Genomic DNA, 23,202 nt, shown 5'->3' with positions numbered 1-23,202 from the left:
TCAAGCACACTAGCGTCTAGTCTATCGGGTCCCCCACATATCCCCATCTAGAGTGTGAGACTTTAGGACTATTATTTTTTCGGCCAGTCAAATTCCTTAAAAAAACCTAGTATATAGAATTCTAATGCAAATATTTAAAGGCATCTCCTCGAAAAGAGAAAACGTAAAAGAAAAAAAACAGATGTTATTCACTGCGAGTAACAAATTCAGAAGTACCATTCTTTCGGAAGAGAATCGCAGTACCCTTGAAAAACTTTTTCCTCGTATGCTGAAAATCATAAATGAAAAGAGAATGGTTTTCCTTCGTAATTCCGATGACTATGTGATTTATGTGGTCCCCGTGAGAAGCAACCGGTACTTCTAATAAATCTGATTATATTTATTAGACAGTCTGAGAAGGTCCAGATCATGAAAAAGAGCTCTACCAAGATCTAGTAGTCTATGCTCATGTAAGGGCAGTCACATAGAAGGTTCACTGATTCTTCCTCCTCCTCATCTAAACAACTTCTACAATAGCTATGGGTACCCATACGTTCCGAAATGTGTCGAATCATACAATGCCCAGTAATTATACCCGTAAGAAGCCTAATTGAATTCCTACGAATGGTCCTATCCTTTTTTAGAGTGGTTCAGAACATTCAGGATATTCTACAAGTGATGATAGTTGACCACCTGAGTTCCGTCTCTATCAACGCCCATTAATTTATCAAATTCGATACGGTCAACAAGGGAGTGTGAATATTCCTTTGCTCAAGAGTTGCGTCCATTAAGAAAATCTGATGGCACCTGGGCCAATCCCCTCATTATGGCCAATCCCCTCATGAATGAGTTTGTATTAGAGGAACCACCTATTCGTAGATTACCAGACTCTGAAATAATCAGTCTGTCTAGAAGATGATTAGAACTCTATAAAATGCAATCTTAACCAAAGAAAGTCACCAGGCTATTATTATAACACCATCAATTATTATAAACCTACCCGACAATATTTTTTTGGAACCTGAATATTTTATCTTTCTTCTTAAAGATAAAATATTCAGGTTCGTTGCGACGGCCAAATGTTTGTTGGGAATTTTCAGGAATTTCTTTATATGTTTTCTTCTTTTTCAGAATTTTTTTCTAATTGAATTATTCTATTATGTATATCCATTGATTTTTTCGATTCTAGCAACTGATAGCCAGTTGGCAAAGAAGCATTGCGGTTCAAATAAGAGAATTTTTTTCACTCAACTCAAGCCACAGTTGAAAAATTCGGTCATTAAGAATGAATCAATTTGAAATTTTATGTTTTTAAAGAAATTATTAAGATGCTTAAAATAATAGTGGTTTAAATTTGTTTATCTACATTCTGATTTGAAAAATTTCCTTTCGAAACTAACTACCCATGTTTTACAGATTTAACACAATCAAAGTTTTTTAATGAAACAATAGAAATTATTGATTTTATTCCTATTAAAATAACGAATGTGACAATGCCGATAAAATTCCAAAGTATGGTCCTTTTAAATTATGAGACAATTTAATCGAAAAAAAATTTACCGGAAATGAAAAAAATTTTTAATTTCGATTAACCGTTAATCGGTTAACCGATTCATTTTGGACGGTTAACTGTTCGAATAATTTAAAATTGACGATTTTTAAATAACAAATAAACCGATTAATTTGTGTCGATTAACTGATTAACCGAAATTCCTTTTTTTGCACTTTAAATTTTTTTTTTTTTTTATTTTTCCCATTCAATTCAAATTAAAATTAGATATTTTTTGAACATCCAATAAACATGATTACAATCAGCGAGAGAGTTTTTTTCCAAGAAAAGTTTTATTAAATCTAAAGAAAAAAATCGTTTAAATTATATTCTTTTTATAAAAGATTATTTCAGAAGATCTCACTAAAAACCATAAAAAAAACTTACACATCGCTCATTTGCTGCAACAACGTCATAATTCCAAAAAAGTCATTTCGAGAAAAACGTCTTTGAATATTTTATGACTTTTTACTATTTCTTAAATAAATTTTCAACAAATCATGTGATTTCAGAAATATAAATAGTAGAATGTTAATATTTTTCTAATCTGTATTTAACCTAAATTTTTACTTATCAAATATACGAGAAAATATGAATTTTAATTTTGATGTTTACAACAAAAAAAAAAAAAAACACTCACACAAAAAATAATTGACTTTTTTGAAAACTGATAAAACTATATGAAAGATTATAGAACTGCGCGTATTTTGTATTACTCAGTTCAAAAAACACGGATTTTGAGTTATGACGTTGTTGCAGCAAATAGGCGATATGTTTACAAAAATGATCTCAAATACCTTATTTGCTGTTTCTTATGTTTTTGTACACAAAATTCGTTGTTGTATTTTCAATTTAAAATTAAAATAGAAATTATTTAGTTAATCGAATAATTTAAAATTAACCGATTATTAACCGAATAAATATAAACCTCGATTAATTACACAGTGCAACAGTGAAAAAAACACACGATCATGACTATATAGGTTCGACTCTCCATTTTGGTGACCGATTTTTTTTATGGGCCCCCAAAGTTTCTGAAAATCAGTGGGGCCTCTAAAAAAGGTCCCACTAATATAGCTAAGAGTCCGCCAAATAAATTTTGTTAAAATTTTTTTCAAAAAATAGCTTTTTCGTGGACTTTTGTTGAAAAAATATAGGAAGAAAATTTTTTTTTAAATTTTTTTTAGAATAACTTCCATAGAATAACTTTTAGAGGCCTCACTGATTTTCAGAAACTTTGGGGGCCCATAAAAAAAAATCGGTCACCAAAATGGAAAAACTGAGTGTAGGGTTTTACTACCCTTTGGTAGTAGATTTGAACCTATACTGTCATGATCTTGTGTTTTTCCAAAAGTCTTCATTTGTTGCATAGTGTTATTTGCTTGATTAACCGATTAAACCAGAAACCCAATTAATTGAATACCCTACATGATATACACCTCTGATTTGTCAACGAGCGATAATTTAACCATTTTAACATTTACAGATGATACTGCCACTCTTAGTTCACACGTTTGCACAAGCATGTCATCTAGAGAACTAGATAATTATATCAGACGTGTGGAGACGTGTCTGAAAATCGGGAGCATACGTGTAAATGAAAACAAAAGTAAACATGTTACGTTTACACTTAGCATAGGAAATTGTCCACCTGTCTCACTTAACAACGTGAAAATCCCACAGTCTCGTCATGTCGCATAACTTTTCATGCACTTGGATAGCCACCTTAATTGGTGTCGCCATACTAATTGGTACTGGCTAGTCAGGACCATTGTTGAAAAATTAATTTACAATCACCCAAATTCGAACAAAGCTTCGTAGAGGTAATCTACCAATCTTCTAATTGGAGACCCATTTCGCCATGATGGATCTCAATTGAGAGCAAATCGTTTTACTTATACGATTTAATTACTTATTTTAAGGCCTAGGGACTAAAGGCTATTTCCTCAACTATAACTAACAACCATTTACGAATTAGTGTGAAATTGAAAGCATTGTACATGTAAATTAAACGATATCTTCATAAGTATTTCATTGCCCAATATAATGGTTACTTTGGCAATGATTGTCAGTTATTGATTTCACAAAAATACTTTGCAAATCTGGCGTGCCAAAATCATTTAGTTAATAAAACTTTGTTGGCGTTTAATTTATTCTACACTTCATATTCTTATAGTTCCTTTTTATACTAGAAATAAACAAAGAATACTTAATTGGTTATTTGAGCTTTATTAGCAATATTTGTACATATTTTACAAGGTTAATGTTATGGGATGTAAGCATGTGTGACTGCTAAATGATGTCGGTATAGTGGATACAATAATTATAGATTACTATGGTCTTATATACGTCGTTGCAATGGTCTTTGAAATATCTATCATCAGATATCCATATTGTCTATATTAATGACTTAGTAATCGAGATATAGGTCAAAAATCGAGGTTGTTCTGGTTTTTTCCTCATATCTCAGCCATTTGTTGACCGATTTCGTTGATTTTAAATAGGAAACTTCTCGAAAGCATGTCTGACAGAATTATTGAAGATTCCCCGAAGATATCTGGGGTCTTCAGAAAATTGATTTCAACAGACAGACGGACTGACAGACAAACGGACATGAATTAATCGACTCCGCTATCTATAAGGATCCAGATCCAGATATACTTTATAGGGTCGGAAAATTATATTGTGGAAATTACAAACGGAATGACAAACTTATATATACCATTCTGACTTATATATACCATTCTTGTAAGCATGAAATTTAGTTTTTTTTTTATTAGAATAAATATTAATGAGTCTTGGTTAGTCAGTTGAGGTCAGTGAAAGTACTCCGTTTGTACACACCACTCTTTAGATGTGTGAAGCTACTAAATCCAATCTGTTGTCGTGAGATATATCAGTAGGTCATGTAGCCTGGACCCAGATAACTCAACGAGGTCAGTTAGTATGTAATTGCTCAGGAATCTGTGTCTTTTTAGTGCCGGGCTTTCGCAGATAAGATAAACCTGTATCCTCCTTTTCATTGTATGTTCTTGTATAACCCCAAAGCATATGACTTATTACCTCCAGAGACAATCCTGATACTCCAAAGTAGTGGAGAAATCACGTCACGCTGTTGCCAAAACGCGGTAACTATTCTTGATTTCAACATGGATACTAACTAGTTGTTGATCTACTCCTCAACATCTAGATCAATAAAACTTTGCAAGAGTAGTCACGTTATTGAAAGCTCCATCTAGGTCTAATAAGGATGTTGTATAGTGAAACAACTCTTTATAAAAATATGAATATAAAAATAGGTTTGAACCGCTGCAATTTTAAATTCGAAAGATGAGAGGAAAAACTATTTGTCGCTTTTGATATTCTATCATAGGAGATTATTTTTGCATCGATTCTAGATAGAGACCTACTCTCACTGACAATATCCGCTGCAACGCTGCAATATCTTGGCAGACTGATAAGTAAGTATTTAGTAGGATATCAAGTGATTCTGCCGAGGATTCATACGAGGAGTAATTCATTTAATACAGTATAGATTTGATTGTACCTTGGCTAGACTTCTGATAAGTCTAACAGATTGCTTAGTATTATCTATATCACAGTAATTCTTTTATAATCTCCTTATTGCGACTGCTACAGTTTTCTTCTATTTTTCCACGATTTGTTATTATAGCTTATGTTAAAAGCTGATGTTAAAGTCACATTTCGCCTTGGATGGACCTATAATTATATTGAGCAATGTTTATGGAACCATAAGTGTTATTATAAATAAAAGCTGTTAATAATACCTTGATAGTTTGTAGTTTTGGTGAGTTTTTTTTTTAAACTTCGCAGCTGTTTACATTCTTTCAGAAACAAAAAGCGTGTGAGAAAATTTCAAACTGTTCTTTTGCTCCTTATGTATATGTATGTACTATGTATAGCTTTAACTATTTAATTATAGTTTGTTCATAGAAAAGGTCTAAACAAATGAAAATCGTACAAGGTAAAGAATAACTTTTCAACTGTACAAATAAGGACCTTCAAATTGAGTGTAATCATCAATTTTATGGCAGTACGAGTATTTATAAATACCGTTAAGTATTGTTTGTATACGTAAATTTTCTAAAAAATAAACATCAAATTTAGTTTAGAATGAAATTTACTTCAATACGCTCTAATGCTAGTATTTAGGTGTATTAATCTAGTGGTTTGCAGAGGAAAAAGTTTAAACTTGATTACATATTTAGTTACATAAAACATGAACACCATAGTATTTAAATAATATTTTCATTAATTAATATGTGGGTATGGTATTCTTTAGACCACAAAGTTATATGTTGAATTAAAATTGAATATCTGTATTTAAAGTTTATATTACAAACACTGTGTGTGAATCACGTAAATAAAACTTTATATAAATCTTAACAATTATGTACAAAATTTGTAGTATAATTTATAGAAAGTTCATATAGTAGAACATAGGGCACCAACAAATTCTCTCCAGTTTATACGATCAGCTGATTTTGATTTGGTTTCAAGTTTTATTTGAATTTTGACATTCTTTGAGTGTTGTCCGCTGCCAAGTGTTTCGTGGATTACATTCCAGGGAATTTCTTGCGATGTCATATATTGGACTACGGAGTATGTAGCCTATCCAAGTCCATTTGCGCCTAAGTATCTCCGTAGTAACAGGAAACATGTTCGAGATCTCTAGTAACTGTTCCTCTCAAATACATATTAATAGCTACAAAATAGCGATGGCATTTAACAGTGTTATACCCCTCCAGTTTTTACATTTGGATAGGTCACCTTTTCTGAGCACTGTTACAACTACTCCTTCTTACCACGACTTGGGTATCGTGTTGTTGTTCCATACCCTTCGCATTATCGGTGTAAGGGATTGTGTTATTGGTCCGGCTTCTTCAGGCTATTGAGGATCTTAAGAACTTCTTCCTGAGTGGGTGGCGAGATAAAACTTTAGATCAGAAAAAATCCTTAAAACTATTTCTAAATGAAGTCAATTTTTTTATTCTTAGTAAAATTACTCGATATGCGTGCCACCCAGATTTAACTCTAAGCTAACCATTTTCAGCGACCAAGCATAAATTTGAGAATTTTTTAGTACACTAACCCCCATTTTCTCAACCTCTGGTTATTTTTTATCGTGAAGATAAACTGACAGTTCTCATACAAAAAAATGTTAATTGGAGGTTTATCGTTACGAAAAACGATAACCAGATATTGAGAAAATGGGGGTAATAAAGGGTCGTTCATTAAGCGCTTCCTATTTAAAAGTGAGTGTGAGATAAAAGGCCTATAGTTGCCATTATGTTTGGAATTTAACATCGTGCAAATGTCCGCAGCGGCTCGCTGGGTGGCACGCATCCGAAATTTCCAATTTTCCATGATTCTGGCGCATAAATCAGGCTGAATTTGACCGATGGCATGGGTTTGAAGGCCGATATGGTTCGTGTCTTATTCGCACGGACAGGCCAGCAATTTAAGAAAACCCCACAGAAAAAAACAGTGGCCAGTTCAAATCAGCTTCATGTAAGATGATGCCCTCAAATCGCTCGTGCTGAATGTCCAAAGTGGCATGAGCTGTGTGGTACGTAGCGCCGTCTTATTGAAACTACTTGTTGTTAGCTTCAACAATATGGTAGTGTAAACGTTCGGAAGTCCCTATTGGGAGACCATTTAGAATAGTTAACTATTACGGACAAAATAACATGCCAATGCTTTGTACAGAAGCTTAATTTTTTAAAACCATTGGTTTGAAATATAGAAAACATATCAGCAGTCATATCCACACGGATTCTTATTTACTGTTTGAAGAAGATGTCGATAATTGTATCAGTGACTTTACGTCGTTAATTTTTTCGACTTACGTCGTTAATTTTTTACTTGAATGACTTCTCCTCGAAAAGAGGAGATTTAGAAGAGAGTGGAGAGAGGAGTATCGAATACTATTGGTACAGTATCAGACTGTGGTATCTAATCGCAAGGAAGTCACCAGACAATGATTTAAGAACAGCATCCATGATTACAAACCTGTCTAATGTAGCAATTATTGTGCTAAAAGTATTATTTAATGCAATCAACAAATTCAGAAAAGGTGTTGATAGTACCATCCTTCTATAGACCAATAAGCTTACTATATTGTTTGTCAATATAAAAACTATTTCAAAGAAATTATAAAATTTTTTTGTTTTACCAATTTGGTTACCGTGAGCATCATGGAATTATCAGACAAGTTAATTGTTTAAGAAAATAGTTTAATCTTAAAAAATATCGATCGGCTATCTTTTTAGATGTTGCACAGACCTTTGACAAAGTTTTACATTAAGGTTTAGCACATACGATTAAATGCAGCCTTCTATTACTCATAGATTACTAGAGTCTTACCTATCGGGTCGTGTGACGTGAGTGTGACTAAAATCTTCTAATCTGCACTTTCTAAGCAACGGCCAATCTAAATTAAGCCTTGAATGCTAAGTCATCCTGCATAATATTGTTTAAAAACCAATTTGGACATACCAGTTAGGACCTTGACGGAAGCACCATGTAATATAAGAAGTGAATACATCCATAGTGTCATTGGTTAAAGAAGTGATTAGACAAATTCGCGAAATATACATGTCGAAATTGCAACACAGGTTTAATGTAGCAGCGTGTTAAGCTACCTTTAACTGACAAGTAAGAAACTAGCTCTTATTAGAACACGAACAAGGCTTCGTAGAGCTGATCTACACCACCATACTAATTTGAGGCCCATTTGGTTATCACGACTCTCAATTGAGAGTAGTTTCTAGTTTTAGTTATACGATTTAAATAATTATGGTAAGGCCTAAGCAGATTCAATACAGAAATAAAAAATATATAAAAAACTCATTCCATAATCGACCTCTGACAATAAATATAAAAATAAAAAAAATCTTTATTATTTTCAAAACTACTGGAATAAATAAAACAGTTGTATGAGGCATTATAAAAATAAAACAAATCAAAACATTCCGTGGTTGGACTAATAAATAATTTCAGTATGTTATTATCCCTTCTTGTTCTGCAATGTGCTTCAAAATATTAAACGCCTTTTGACTAAGTTATACATAGCTCTAAAATCAAAAACCCGCTCAGAACTTTTATGATAACGGTTCTTGCACTATCCATTATTAAACTCCTGCCCAATAAGTTGAGACAATCCGGCTAAAACTATTATCTGTTTTAAAACATTCATAATCGTATCTGGCAATCATAGTTGCACCTCAATTTATATCTTCCCCATGAATTCAACATTTATAAAATTGTTCATGGTAAATATTTCATTTATTATTCATTATTTAAATTGCATTTATGGAAAATATAGTATAGTTGTTTGTACATACCTATAGTTATCATCTTCATAACAATACCTAGTTTATATCATCAAATATGAAAATTTAAAATATAAAATAATCATATAAGTACAAAGATACACATACATGTGTATTCCGTTCCGTTCCATATAATTTCATTTCAAAGTCTAATTTGTGCAAGTTCAATGCTCCTTTAATTCATAAATTCATATTCATAAATATAAAATATAAAAATTTTAATAGGCGTATAACGTGCATACCTTTTAAATCAAAACCTCAGCACAACTGCTACCCCGAGCCAACCACATTGGAAAAAAAATTCAAATTAAATGGTAATAAAATAAAAACTACCAACTAAACCAGACATCCATCCAATGAACCTCTAATATATATTTGCTTTTAAGCGTAATTGTATGAGTATTTGAGTAGGTTACGTCAATCATAAATTAACCCCCTCCTCCATCATCCATTTTATTTGCCTAAAGCTGGCGGCAAATGCTTATGAATTACGCGCTCATGATGTTGTGTTAGAAAATGATTTCATGAAATTATATTGGAATCAGCATTAAACCTCCCCATATACAATATTTTGCTTGCCTCTTAATGTTTTGAAACTACCATTTTAGTTGTTGAAATCTAAGGTACTGCTAGAAGCAACGATATTATTTTCTTCCACTGTTAAATGCAACAAACATTTTACAAATAAAATTGCTGAAATTGCAATTTTTTGCATGAGATATTTTCTCAGTACCACATATGGGTAGTTTAACATTAATTTACATACATGCATACCTATCTACATACATATGTACATTTAAACATGCATATGTACACATTTTAAATCCAATTTATTTATAAGATTAGTTTGTCTGTAAAAAGTTATATTCATAATTTTTTTTTTAATTCATTTCAGTTATCGTAGCAGAAAACGTACTTAAGACAGGCACCATGGTGGAATTTCGTTTTGATCTAAGTCCCCTGTTTACCCAGCCGATTGTCAAGGTTACATCGAACCTATTGCCGCACACATTTCGTGGAGATCGTCGCCAATGTTTGTGAGTATTAAAATATATATTTTTTCAGATGTGATATGGTGTGCTGTTTCTCGTAAAGTTTAGATGATCATTTCTTTATACATTGCAGAGATGCCACATCAAAGATGTCGGAGATAATTGATCGTTTGGGTGAGCTGTCAGCCAGCGCCCAGAAACTTAATAAACCGGTAACGACAGCGCAGCGTTTAAGAATGTCGGAAAATCAAACGATTTATCTGTTGGCCGATGTAAATGCAGGAAAGAAGTAAGTCCTTGAATTTATAGTTATGAAGCAATTTGTTAGTGTTTAATAGCCCACTGAACATATAGAAGTATACAGTAATATCTATACATGTATATATAAATGAAATGGTCTATGTATGTAATGGCATCACGTGAGAACGGCTGGAGCGATTTGGCAGATTTTTTTTATTCGATTCGAAATTTCCAGGAAAAATTCAACAATTCCGGGTAAAATTCGGAAATTTTTTTTTTTGAGTTCAGTCAACTGTAATAAAAAAAGCTCCCTAAAGTATGCAGTACAAATTTAGATATTTTATTTGCAAATAAATAGGAACAGGCAGGTGTATGTGAGTTGGAGAAACTTGAATAACTAACATTAGTAAATGTTACCGGGCGAAGCCGGGTCGGTCAACTAGTATTATAACAAAAACCTTATTTTGTAAAACACTTCATATCTCTTTGAACATGTTTCCATAAACATCAAAGTGCGATGAAGTGATTTACAAAATAATCTCACAAATAATATTTCTAAAAACACAACTATACTTTAACAATAATCAACTTTTTGTTTTATTTAGTTATTAAATCCGACTTTTCTTTTGTTCGAATAATTCGATTATATGTTTAAAACTAATCGAATTATTCGAATAATTAAATTTTTCTTAAATAAAGTAAAATATTAAGTTTATTTCTTCGACATGTCATACGTAAAGTAGTATCGTCTAAAGCCACCTTTAATAACATCACTTATAGAAATTTTACGATCAATTTCTGTCGAAAACATTTTCAATAATACATTTACCATCACTTTCAATATTACTTTCTTTTTATTATCATTATTATTTACTAGCTGACCCGACAGACGTTGTCCTGTTCAAATTAGAAAAAAATGTTGTGTTCAATTTGTGAATTTGTAAATGTATGATACACGACATGTATTGTTTTGTTGTCTGGCGCGTAAACAAATAATGCTGGTGTTGTTCCGACACAGGTAATATACAATTGACCAGAAGCATGGATTTTCAATGTTAATGCCGCGAACACGCAATGACTGCCCTTGAGATTTGTAAATTGTCATTGTGTACCGGAAACTGCAAGCGTTTATAATTGAATGGCATGTCGATCGGAGCCATTGGAAGCCGTTGTATCAAAGCCTCTTTTCCTTTGTACTTCCATTTAAGTATTGTTTCTTCGATGACGTTATTCATCAGGTTTTTTGTCGCAAGTCGGGTGCCATTACAAAGACGTGGTTGGATTATGTTTCGTAACATTATGATTACCGATCCGACATTCAGTTGGAGATTGTCAGGCGGTAATCCGGGTAATTACAGCGAGTGCAAAATTGATGACGTTATTCATCAGGTTTTTTGTCGCAAGTCGGGTGCCATTACAAGGAAGTGGTTGGTTTAGTAACATTATGATTACCGATCCGACTTGGAGATTGTGAGGCGGTAATCCGGGTAATTACAGCGAGTGTAAAATCTCGGTTGGATAGTTGACGACACATCTTGGGAAGTAACGGAATCCACCGATTTTCTTGATGTGTTTCCACAAAACGGACGACTTCAAACATTCATTAAGTTCATCGGAAGGCGTTGACCTTGGAATCACTGGAAATATTTGTCGAAAATCACCTGCCAACAGAATAATCTCACCACCAAAGCGGATTTGATTGTTTCGTATATCTTGCAACGTTGTGTCTAATGCCTCCAAAGACTCAGTTTGACGGCAGACCTTTGATTATTTGGCCAACATTTTGTAGGACCAAGTTGGGTTTTGTTGAAAATATTTAATGATTTCAGTACGCGCTTTTTCTCGTCACTCATTTTAATCATAACAACTGCAAATTAACATTAAACTAATAACTGACATACTTTTCAAAGGTACCTTGATAAAAAAAAAATCAAATAATACTTAGGTTAAAAGTTTTAAGAAAAAACGTATGTTATGGTTTTTTCGATCTCAGTCCTTACATACATACATATTTTAATCAAATATTTAAACAAACAAAATACTCATTACGAACCATTTGAATTATTTATAAATAAATTTGTTGAGCTTATTTCTAATTAAAATGTCTATTAAAACATAACACGTGTTTTCTACGTTCAGTTGAGTTCATTTATTTCCTCAACATGTCCTGTTTCCGTTCAATGCCCTTCACCAATACTTGCGCATTAAAATTAAATATGTAATTATATTTTTTGGAACTTTAACGCGTTCTAAAAAGTGATGTCTTGGTTTTTAGGAACCATATTAAACATGTCCTTATGACAAATTGTTTTTCCTAATTGAAACCAATTTCGTTTCTCTCCTTCTTCTTATATTCATTATTAATTTATTTTGTATTCTATTTATTATTAATTTAGTGGCTGTGTTATAGGTCTACTTAAAGTGGGCACCAAAGATTTATATTTGTTCGATGAAACGGGACAAACACGTAAAGTAGAGAATGCACCATCTATTTTGGATTTCTATATACACGAATCGCGTCAAAGAGCTGGTTTGGGTAAAGATCTGTTTGAAACCATGTTGGCTGATGAAAATTGGACACCTGTCAAATGTTCAGTGGATAGACCGTCAGAAAAACTGTTGGGTTTCCTAAAGAAACATTACGGTTTAGTACGTACTATACCACAGGCTAATAATTTTGTACTCTACGAGGGTTTCTTTGATGATGGCAATAAACAACAGCAGCAACAGCAACACCATACAAATGGTGGCATGCATATCACAAATAGGTAAGTGGAATTAAATTTATATATTACTCATTTGTTGTTTGACTTACTACCCTCCATGTTAAGAAAATCCAAAATAAGAAAGCCTGATTGGTTTATGTTTATGTGTAGAAGTAAGTTTACACTCTATGCGTCATTTTAGCTTTCCTTTTATTTATTTTATATTAAGGAAGTTTTAATATTTAGTGTTTATATTTTGTTTCTTTTTTTTGTATAATAAAAAAGTAGAAAAATCAAATAAAGCGAACGGGGGCAAAATAACAAACTTGACGTGTTTTAAGAATATTGTTTTTAAAAACCGCGTTTCATGTCAAGTATTGTTGTTATATTTACACAATAAATACATCCATATGAACGTTTGGGTGTCATGAAAGCTAACAAAGCAAACCCTTAAACTTTTCACACATTTTTATTTATGCCTCAATTTATTCAAATTGTACTTAAAGTAATTTAGTATATACAAACCTACATACATACATATATACGATTATGTACATATTCATATACATTAGACTGCTCCTAACAAAATGAGTTTCCGAATTTTGTCCTTAAATTCGATATATTTTCCAGAGCACTTTCTTCATAACGTAGTCTCAGACAACTTAAAACTTAAAGATACATAAATATTTGTGAAAATAAAAATGACAGAGATGAGAATATGAAAAGTGAAGATTCTCAATAAGAATTAATAAACAGGAAAAACCAGACACAAATTTTAATTTCATTCAAAAACTCACAATTTTCAACCAATGCTTATAAGGGTAGTGTTTTCTTCCATTTAAAGGCCTATGGTCCATTGAGAATACAAATAAAAAAAAAATATGTCTCAGTCCATTAGACTGTACCTCAAAAAAAATCACAGTCCCCCCCAATATTAAGTATTTCTGCAAGACATTTTTTATTTTAAATTTTTTGTATATCTTTGGTATTTACAGTCGGATCTTTAAGTATGATATATCAATGTTTTTGTCTCGAGAATACCAATATCTAAGGTTAGCAAAAGTTTAATTATTTCATGCGAGCTTTAATTTGTTTACATTACATTAGAGTGGCAGGAACAGTGATCTGGTGGATAAATACTAGAACGGAATCTTGTGTCCTACTACCAGCATAGTCATATATCTTACAGTTATGTACCAACGATTTGGATTTGGACCTTCAAAGCCTTTTACGCCGCCTCACTATCAACAAACAATGTCAGCTACAGCTATCACCTGGAGTGAATATTTTCCAATAAGAGATCAGAAGCATTCAATATCGCCAGGTTTTTAGCCTCATAACTAACGCAACTCTATCTCAACTCTTCATCAAGAAGTTGTTTACTATATTCTAGACCCTATTGAAACTCGAAAAATACGTAATCTTATGTATAAATAGGCCACACGTTTTTTTGTGGTACACTTTTAAGTTTGTTATTGCCCACCAATATCGATGAAACATATATGGTTTAAAAGGTTTTTTATATTTAAAAATTCTTTCCATAAAATTGGTAACAAACGTTTTAAAAGTGGTCGAATTTTGGCCACTAGGCGATCATAGTAAAAATTAAAAAAGGCACTAAATAATTTGGTCCATCTAGATTTGAATTTGAAATTCTTGAATTTTTCCAGTAATAAGCAATCTTTACTCATTTTTTTAAAAAATTTTGGGGATATTTCGGGAATTTCTTTATAAGTTTTCTTCTTAAAGTTACACTATTATTTCTGCATAAATAAAACAGATTCGTTGGAAATTGACGCCAATCGAATGATTCGAATATATCCATAGATTTGTTTTATTAGCAATAACTTCTGTTATTACGACTGAAACAATTTTCTTTGTGTAACGAAACCAGAAAATTTTTTATTTAAAACAGGAAAATTAACTTTATTAAAACAAATAGAAATTTCAGTTCTTAATGGAAATTTTAGAGAAAATAATGACAATAATACTCGAAAAGAAATTACACGTTACAAAATCAAATTAATAAAAGTATAAACATAATGACAAAAATCCTGGAAATTAGGAACACTAGACTCATAAAATATTCACCCCTATCGCGAATCAACATTTCACATGAAATATTTTCCCTTTTCCTTTTTTCGTTCATCAACTTTGTTCACGTGAAAAAAATTCCCCTTGTTGTGAAATTTTTAGATGGAATTTTGTAAACAATAAACAGCTGTTACGAACAAAATCAACTATTGTGAATGTAAACTTCATCATGATATTCCCGATAGCAATTTTCCCTTCGAGGGAAATGGATATTTCATGGGAACAAAATTTCACATGTTATTGCCGATAGGGGTGATTAAATAATTAGGTTAAATCATAAACAGTTTAAGGCTTTGTCCTCAAAACGTCTTAAAGACTTGTTCTGTTATACATAACATATAATACATTTAAAAAATTATGAAACCTTTTTTAGATATCTATAACTGGACAAAAAAAATACTACCAAACGACAATTTCCTTTATTGACTTTAGTTACAACTCTCGTATGTATAAATTTCTAAAGCAAATATACACCCTTATGCTTTTCCTATAAATGAAATTGTTTTTCTTTATTCGTTAGCCTAGTTTTACTATAAAGAAAATACAATATAATAAAAACACTTAACTGCCGTGATATATACTTATAAGTACTCTATGTTGTATACTGTAGCCATGTACCTCCAATTGTGTATGCATTTTCACTGGATTAAAACGGAAATATTACAAGACATTTGGCGAAAGTAAATAAAACAACTGATTTACATTTGAAACTTGACCATATCAAGATGGCAGGCAACATGCTATTTCAATATTAATTTCAATAAAAACTTACAGAACAATAAACAAAAAAATAAAATAAAAATCTAAAATTTCTTTAAAATTAAGTGACTAATTAGTATGTTAATAATAATTATTTTAAATTTGTTCAATAATATTTTATAATGTATACAATATTTCGAGTACATGATGTAGTAACTAATTTTATAACAAAACAAACATATTAATAATATATTTTATTTTCTCATTTATATTTCATATCGTAACATCTATTTACTACCAAAAACAACTTGTTTATCTTCATCATCATAAAATAAATCTATAAATATTTTAAAAAACTTCAAAACAACAATCAACTAACTACAATAAATATGCATACAAAAGTCCTAACACACAACTTTTTGGTGCTACATATTTGGGTGATGAGAATAACAAAAAACGTTCACAACGTCAATTAGATGCTTCTAATTTTGCAACACAGATAACACAGATTTCACCGGTGGGTCGTTATGGTGCCAGAAGACCAACTTGCAGTATGGCCGAGGTATTTAACTATTAACATATACATATATTTACTTTTATATAAATATTTATTACTTACATACAAATGTACATATATAATTTTTTTTAAATAATACATTTATTTTTTTATGTTTTACAAAATAACAATGTATTAAAGGTCTAAATTGTAACATAAAAAACGTCTGAAACATAACGAGAGCTTATATTGAAATTTCCTATACGAATTTTGATCAAATATATCACAGCCTACTTCGAATTAATTAACTCCATTTTAGCTTAATTTACTAAAATCTTCATTCAGAAATTAAAAAAATGTCAGCAATTCATTCCATAAATCCATTCCCCAAAAACTAATTATTTAGCTTGATTCATAGGCTTTTATTTAAATATAATTCATTCATTGTTAAATCAATTCATAATGAATTTTTTTGAATTTTTTTGTTAATTCAAATCTAATCAAAAATACTTTATCTTAAATCTATAAAAACTGAAGTGCGAATCTTTTAAAAAATGTATATTCAATCGTCAGTTTTTAAAATATTGTTACGAAATTGTACTTGAATTCAAATATAGCGATTTTAACGGCTGATTTAAAAGTAGCATAATGCTTTCAAATAACAGTGCTGTAAAACTGTAACATATCTGTGGGCATTTTAAATAAAAGCTTTTAGTTGATTTGATTGTAAGTTGGCAACGCTGTATTCGATTTCGAATATTCAGTTAAAGAACATTGTAGAAAGTACACCACAGATGACGTATGATCTAAATTCTAGAATATTCGAACTTTGACAGTTAAAGAGCAATCTAGATGGCAGTGTTATAAATAGTGGCAGAGGCGCTTTTCGAATAAACATCATCTAAGTGCCTTAAAGTGTGTTTTTCAAGTAAATTCGTGTACATTATAAATTGTGTCTGTAATTCTGAGAATTTATAAACGTGTATAAAAAACATTGAATGGCTATTTAATTCTGTTGTTGTTGTACATTTTAAAGAAATAAAGAGTTGTTACAATTTTCAAACTACTAAACGGCTTTTATTTGCAATCAAAAGTATCCGGTTTATTTAAAGGAAATAAACCAGCGTTTTGAAAAAGTTAAAACGTAACAATATAAACAACTTTATCCAAGCATTTTATGCCTCAAGTCTTACGACAACGCTACGACACCAATTAAATACAAAATTTACGATACAGCATTGTAATTCGAAAGCCGTACCGAATGGGTAAAGTAGCTAGGTTACATGGGATGTCAGTATACTTAAGCTAAAATAAAATAAACTGTATGATAATTATATCTACACAAATTGTAAAAAACTAGTTTGTACGAATTACTACTCAGTGACTACACTCTAGATTACTTAGTGACACTTAAGTGACAATTGACTTAACGCTAGATTACCATTACAAAGAGCACATACGTGTCAAATGATCCAAAATATAACAATTGGAGTTGGCCAATTGAACACCCATTAGTGACAATTCATTTAAGTTTACTGCGAAGTTATTGAAATTCTGAAAGTTTAATGAGATATGTTCGACGCGAAATGATTGCAAGAAATCGTACATAGAAATCCAAAGTGAATGGCCAGCTTAACCCAAAATTTCTATTTAAGTTATAGGGAATGTATAATTGAGAACGTACTTTCTAATAATTGTTCTGCCATGTGTTTTAAAAACCTTTGATAAATTTAAAAAGTGTTTATTAAATTTTATTTCAAACATATTCGATTTGCTTATTCTTTCAATATTACAACTGGAACGAATTTAAAAGAAGTCAAACAAATCTATTAGAAAAATAATTATTGTTTCGAATTTTAAACCAAGCAAATCATTTAAAATATATTTTATACACAACGCGAGTTAAACTTAAATAACTATAAATACAATCAAATAAATGGAAGCGAAACGTAGTCACTTGCAAAATACCACGCAATATCAGGCAAATGGTCATCGCGTTAACACAGGATCCTCAAAAACACAAGTATTGGTAAGTATAATTTCTATGTGAAAACAACAATTTCTGTAATTTTCAACTAGAAAATAAGAAAAGTTGTTTTCTTGCTGTTTGTTTGCATATGAAAAAAATAAGTTATATGTTCTTTTAAGAAGAAAAATACCAGCGGGGTTAGTTTGACACCCAGTCAAGCTGTTGAACAATTAAAACCAAATGTAAGTACGATTACCTTGTATGCATATTATAATATTCAATGTAATTTAAAATATTTTTTTATTTTTCTTTACATAAAGGTTCATAAACATCCTTTAGATGCTTTAAGCAAACTACCAAATAAAGAGCCAACAGTGGAACGTAGATCGGTAATTGTTTTGAAAATGTTTTGTGTATAAAAATTAAAAAGTATGATTTTTTTTATTGTTTTTAGGGTCTGCAAGATGTTGATGAGGATTATTTGAAGCAAAATATATTTCAAAAACCATATTTTCCTAAGAATTCGGTAATATTTCATAAATTTAAGATTTCACTTTGTCAAATTTTGCAAAAAAAAAAGTTCAAGCATTTAGTCAGTTTGACCAAAATGCTTAATCTTTCTTATACGCAAACACAACGACTAAAACACACTGATTTATCTAGACAATTTTCTGGGAGATTATTCTATAACTTTCTTTTTAAATTAAATAAAAAACTTATGTACATATCCAAAAAATGCCAACTCAAAAATGCAGAGTTTTCCGGGGAGCAAACAAATTCTTTTACAAACAAGTAAGAGAGCTATATTCGGCTGTGCCGAATCTTATATACCCTTCACCAAATTATACTTCAAAATAAAAATTTTAAATATTTTTAGGTAAACAATTTTTTTCCATTTGGTCTTTTAAATTTAAATTTTTTTTTTGTTTTTTTCAATTTTGTTTTTTAATATTTAGGAAAAAAATTCGGGTTAATAAATGTTTGACCTATTGTAGGTCCAACTTACTATAGTCTTATATACGTCGTTGCAAAGGTCTTTGAAATATCTATCATTAGATTTCCATTTGTCTATATTAATGACTAGTAATCCAGATATATCTCAAAAATCGATGTTTCCTTATATCTCAGCCATTTGTGGACCGATTTTAAATAGCAAACGAGCCGGAAAAATTCCGGAGATATTGATGTATGAATCGTGTATGTAAGTTATTTAGGGGCTTCGGAAAGTTGATTTCAACAGACAGACGGACATGGCTTAATCGACTCCGCTTTCTAAAAGAATCCAGAATATGTATACTTTATAGGGTCGGAAAATTATATTGTGGAAATTACAAACGGAATGACAAACTTATATATACTCTTTTCACGAAGGTGAAGGGTATAAAAAACAAGATATCATGTTTGCTTAAAATTCTGATGTTAAACATCAAGACTAATGGCGTTTTCTTTTCTGACACAAAATGTTGCCAACATATTTTGTACCATTTATTAAAGATTACCCATACCCTCATAATGTTTTACATTTTTAACGATCACAATAGAACAAAAACCATTACCATTTATGCAATTTTCTTTTATGTACCTTCTAAATGTTGTAAAACTATACATTTTGCTGTTTAACCCTTTGATAAAATTGAGGGTGAAAGGTGTAGCATATCTTCGGCGTTTTAGGGCAACATTATTTGAAAAGAACACGTTATACCCTTACCAAACTACATTTTTTAGAAAAGAACACAGAAAATGCTAAAAGGTAGAATAATGGCATCATTTATGCCAGAAAAGAAAACGCCATAAGTATTCTACAAAACAAAAAAAATTTGGACTCCAAACTGCAACTCTGATTGACCCTATATCAATGTTATGAAAGATTCTGTATCTTTAGGTACGTTCACATTGACCAAATATTTGAGAAATAAAACAAATGTTTATTTGATCTTAGATGACTTTTATAAGAGCAAACAACGTCCAACAATATAATAATATACCTACTAATATTGTGATATTTTCTAAACTAAAGCTTGTTTATTTCAATAATTATATTTGTTCTAAGGAGGGATAAAACCCGTTTTAGTGTGGTTACGTTTTTTTCGTCAAATATTTCAACAATGTAAAAGTACCTCAATAAACGTAAAATGTATATTCTGCAAGCCTTGCTCTACGTCGTGAATAACGTTTTTGATAGATTTACTTAAAAGATAAATATGTTTTGGAATTGTATTCCTTAGGTGTATTTCGATCAAGTGTGTGGAAGAGCAAATATGGCAGATTGATCGGGTTCAAATATCATGTTTTCTACCTACGATCTTTCGACTCGATCTTTGCATCTTCTGCTCTTTGGTCCACCAAAATATCAGTGAATCTATTCACTCCCTCAGTGAAGTTTTCTAGTCTTGATTCTACATTTTCCCTAAAAAACCCAGTTCGTATATCTTGGATTTCTTAAAAGTTTCCTGTCAAATTTAATCTAAAGGTGATCTTACTACTGTAAAATATCATTGTTTACTTTTTGGATAAATATAAGATTTTTTAAGTTACAGAATAATCTCTTAGTGGTATTCCAAAATAATACTTTACTTTATGTGAACATATTATATTTATTAATAGGGCTTAAACGATGTTAACATTGCTCAAAATCAAATGGCAAATCCGCCCGCCGCTGGACAGCCTTCAATTGTAAGTGAAGATTACATAAAGTTTTACAATCAATAAACTTTGGTAATTGAAATTAGTTTAATTCCAATAAATCACAGATTAATAGCAAGTGTACAATAATAGTGTTAGAAATAAACCATATTTTAATTTCTATCTGCATGTTTATCAGTTTCATCTATTGGCAGCTCATTCAGAAAGTAACTTTGCAGCAGGTGCTACAACGAAAATTGATTCCTGGAAACTTCAGTAATTGTTAAAAGAAATCCCACGTTTACTAGCATTATAAACAGGCTTTGAATATTCTGCATTGTCCTTTTAGTCATATCGACATTATGTTAATGTTTCTACCCAAAGCAGCCTCCTATAGGTATAACTCACTCGGGTCCTATTAATTGATGCCTTTGTGTTATGTTTATAGTGACAAATATACAGAAAATATGATCTCTTCTTCCTCGTTTCATTCATTTGATCATAGCTCGATGTTGCTTACATGCGATCTTTGTAATCGTTTGGAAGCATATAGCCTTTCTTCGATTTCCAGTGACGCTCCCATGTCCAAACATCTACATGCAGGTGACTTATGAATGCTTCGACAGCCAGTTTAAGTATATCCCGCATTACTGGGGTGTTATTGTGTAATTCGATGCTAAAGAAAGCATTTTTTAAATACAATTATAAAGCATACAAATTCGAACGATCATCTTTTCGAAACGAATTACAAAATTATTCCCCATATTCGATATCAGCTGATTCGGCTTGAAGAACACTACATTCATTCGGTAGCCCGATAAACATTCTGATCCCAAATTCCTCAATTTAAGCGCCACCTCTTCACACTTCTTAGAGCCATCCGTGAATACATTTAGATTCCGTTGTGAAGAGGAAAGTTCCTTCACATGTCCCGTACTGTTCCAAATCGATCGTAAATACTTCTTGAACAAAATAATCAAGAACGGTTAAAATTTGGATGTAAATTTCCAACAATTTTCAATTCGAATTTAATTACATAAACGTCACTTAGTTTTGCGGCTGAAAATACTGAAATATTGCTAATCACTATCGCAGGCGCGTATCCAGGTCAACCATTTGGGGGAGAAATATATTAAAATTTATTTAACTTTTTCTTTTTTCCTTTTTTATATTAGAACTTTTCGGTTTTGTGGGAGTTGGTATTTACTTTTTTCATCCCCTGGATCCGCGCCTTCACTAGAAAACCTTTTAAACATGACAGCAGATTATCTATTTTTTGCTATTTCAATTACTATCTGTTTTGCCGTTTATCGTAATTGTAAAAAATTACATTTATCCCAACAAAAACAATTTCTTTTCCACATAAGCATCCCTCCGAAGGATTTGTAGCAAATCAAATAACCTCGCAGGCTCAACTTAAAGTTCAACAAACACATGTTCAAAGTCCAGCTGGAACTATGCCACTACAACAAAACCAACAAACAATGAATGCAAAGAATCAGATAAATCATGTAATATGTATAATAATTTTTATTTATTTCATTTAACAAGAACCAATTATATGTTTATATTTAAAAAAAAATAGAATCCTATAACAGTGCAGCAGGATTTTCACCAACAGCAGCAACAAATAACTCCAAATCAAAATGTTTCAACGCATGGACACTCTCAGCTAAATTCTGGCCAACCACAAACAACCATTTATAATAATACTCTAACAAGTCCAGAACCTGAAATGTGCACAACTTGTCCCAATTGTCAGACCACCATTTATTTAGTACGTGGAACCGATATGACCCATGATATGACGCCAAAAGTACCAACTAATAATGGTGGTCAACAAACAGCTGCTGATACGGCACCCGCAATGTCAGCGGGCTCAGCTTGAATATTTTTAAAATAATTTCGTAAGGATTGTAAATTAAAAATTTGTATTTGTATGTTATTAAATTGATTGTGATGATGAGTTTAAGTCACTTGTTTTTATTATTGCATATAAAAAAAATTTAATTAAAATTATTATGGTATTCTGAATTTGTCTTTGAAGCCTTTGATTTAAATATAATTTTATATTCTGTATTAAAGAGAAAATAATATTAAAAAAATATATTCTTTTTGAACACACAATTCAAAAATGACCGTTTTAAATTTTTTTCACTTAATGTTAAAAAATATATTCAAAATCCTTAAATTTTCTTAGTACATACATTTGTATTATGTTTTTGTTCGTTAAACAAAAAACTAAAACAATGGCAAAAAAAGTGTCCTATAGAATTTGGTTTTGGCTAAAAGCCAAAATCACTTTCTACATATTCTGCAACAATTTAAACAGTTCAACTACTTTCACTATTGTTTAGATTGTAAGGATTTTCGTTTTTTTTTATTGGTGTAAGTAAGCGTGTCATATAACGATTTGCTATCTGAACTGTATGTTTCTGTTTTCTATTTCAACCATCATTCCAAATAAACTGTCAGCAGTCAACCAAGTGGGTTGTTCTTCTC

General features: G+C 31.1%; 2 protein-coding genes across 9 annotated transcripts in view; both read left to right on the top strand.

Annotated features, from left to right (window-relative positions):
• Atat (alpha-tubulin acetylase) overlaps nt 1-23,202 on the top strand; it is a 68,922-nt gene that overhangs the window by 33,558 nt on the left and 12,162 nt on the right. For 6 of the 7 annotated variants that reach the window (XM_065503825.1, XM_065503824.1, XM_065503820.1 and 3 more), the window contains 4 exons: nt 9,779-9,920; nt 10,009-10,164; nt 12,512-12,883; nt 16,016-16,175. In XM_065503825.1, the coding sequence (XP_065359897.1) occupies nt 9,814-9,920; nt 10,009-10,164; nt 12,512-12,883; nt 16,016-16,175 (795 nt within the window). In that variant the 5' untranslated portion in view covers nt 9,779-9,813. Of the gene's footprint in view, nt 1-8,688; nt 8,824-9,778; nt 9,921-10,008; nt 10,165-12,511; nt 12,884-16,015; nt 16,176-23,202 lie in introns of those variants that run through there. The other variant, XM_065503822.1, reaches the window with a different exon arrangement.
• Nucleotides 17,885-22,814, top strand: LOC135955266 (uncharacterized). 2 transcript variants are annotated; one of them, XM_065505603.1, is made up of 7 exons: nt 17,885-18,138; nt 18,261-18,320; nt 18,399-18,467; nt 18,533-18,604; nt 20,683-20,751; nt 22,068-22,211; nt 22,286-22,814. In XM_065505603.1, exons 1-7 carry the CDS (start codon nt 18,046-18,048, stop codon nt 22,586-22,588), a joined length of 810 nt encoding a protein of 269 aa, XP_065361675.1. In that variant the 5' UTR covers nt 17,885-18,045; the 3' UTR covers nt 22,589-22,814. The 2 variants fall into 2 exon arrangements, with proteins under 2 accessions (XP_065361675.1, XP_065361674.1); XM_065505602.1 differs by having other exon boundaries at nt 18,258-18,320.

Source organism: Calliphora vicina, chromosome 3 (assembly GCF_958450345.1).
Source record: "Calliphora vicina chromosome 3, idCalVici1.1, whole genome shotgun sequence".
NCBI lineage: Eukaryota > Metazoa > Arthropoda > Insecta > Diptera > Calliphoridae > Calliphora > Calliphora vicina.
This window is presented reverse-complemented; position numbering and strand designations above follow the sequence as displayed.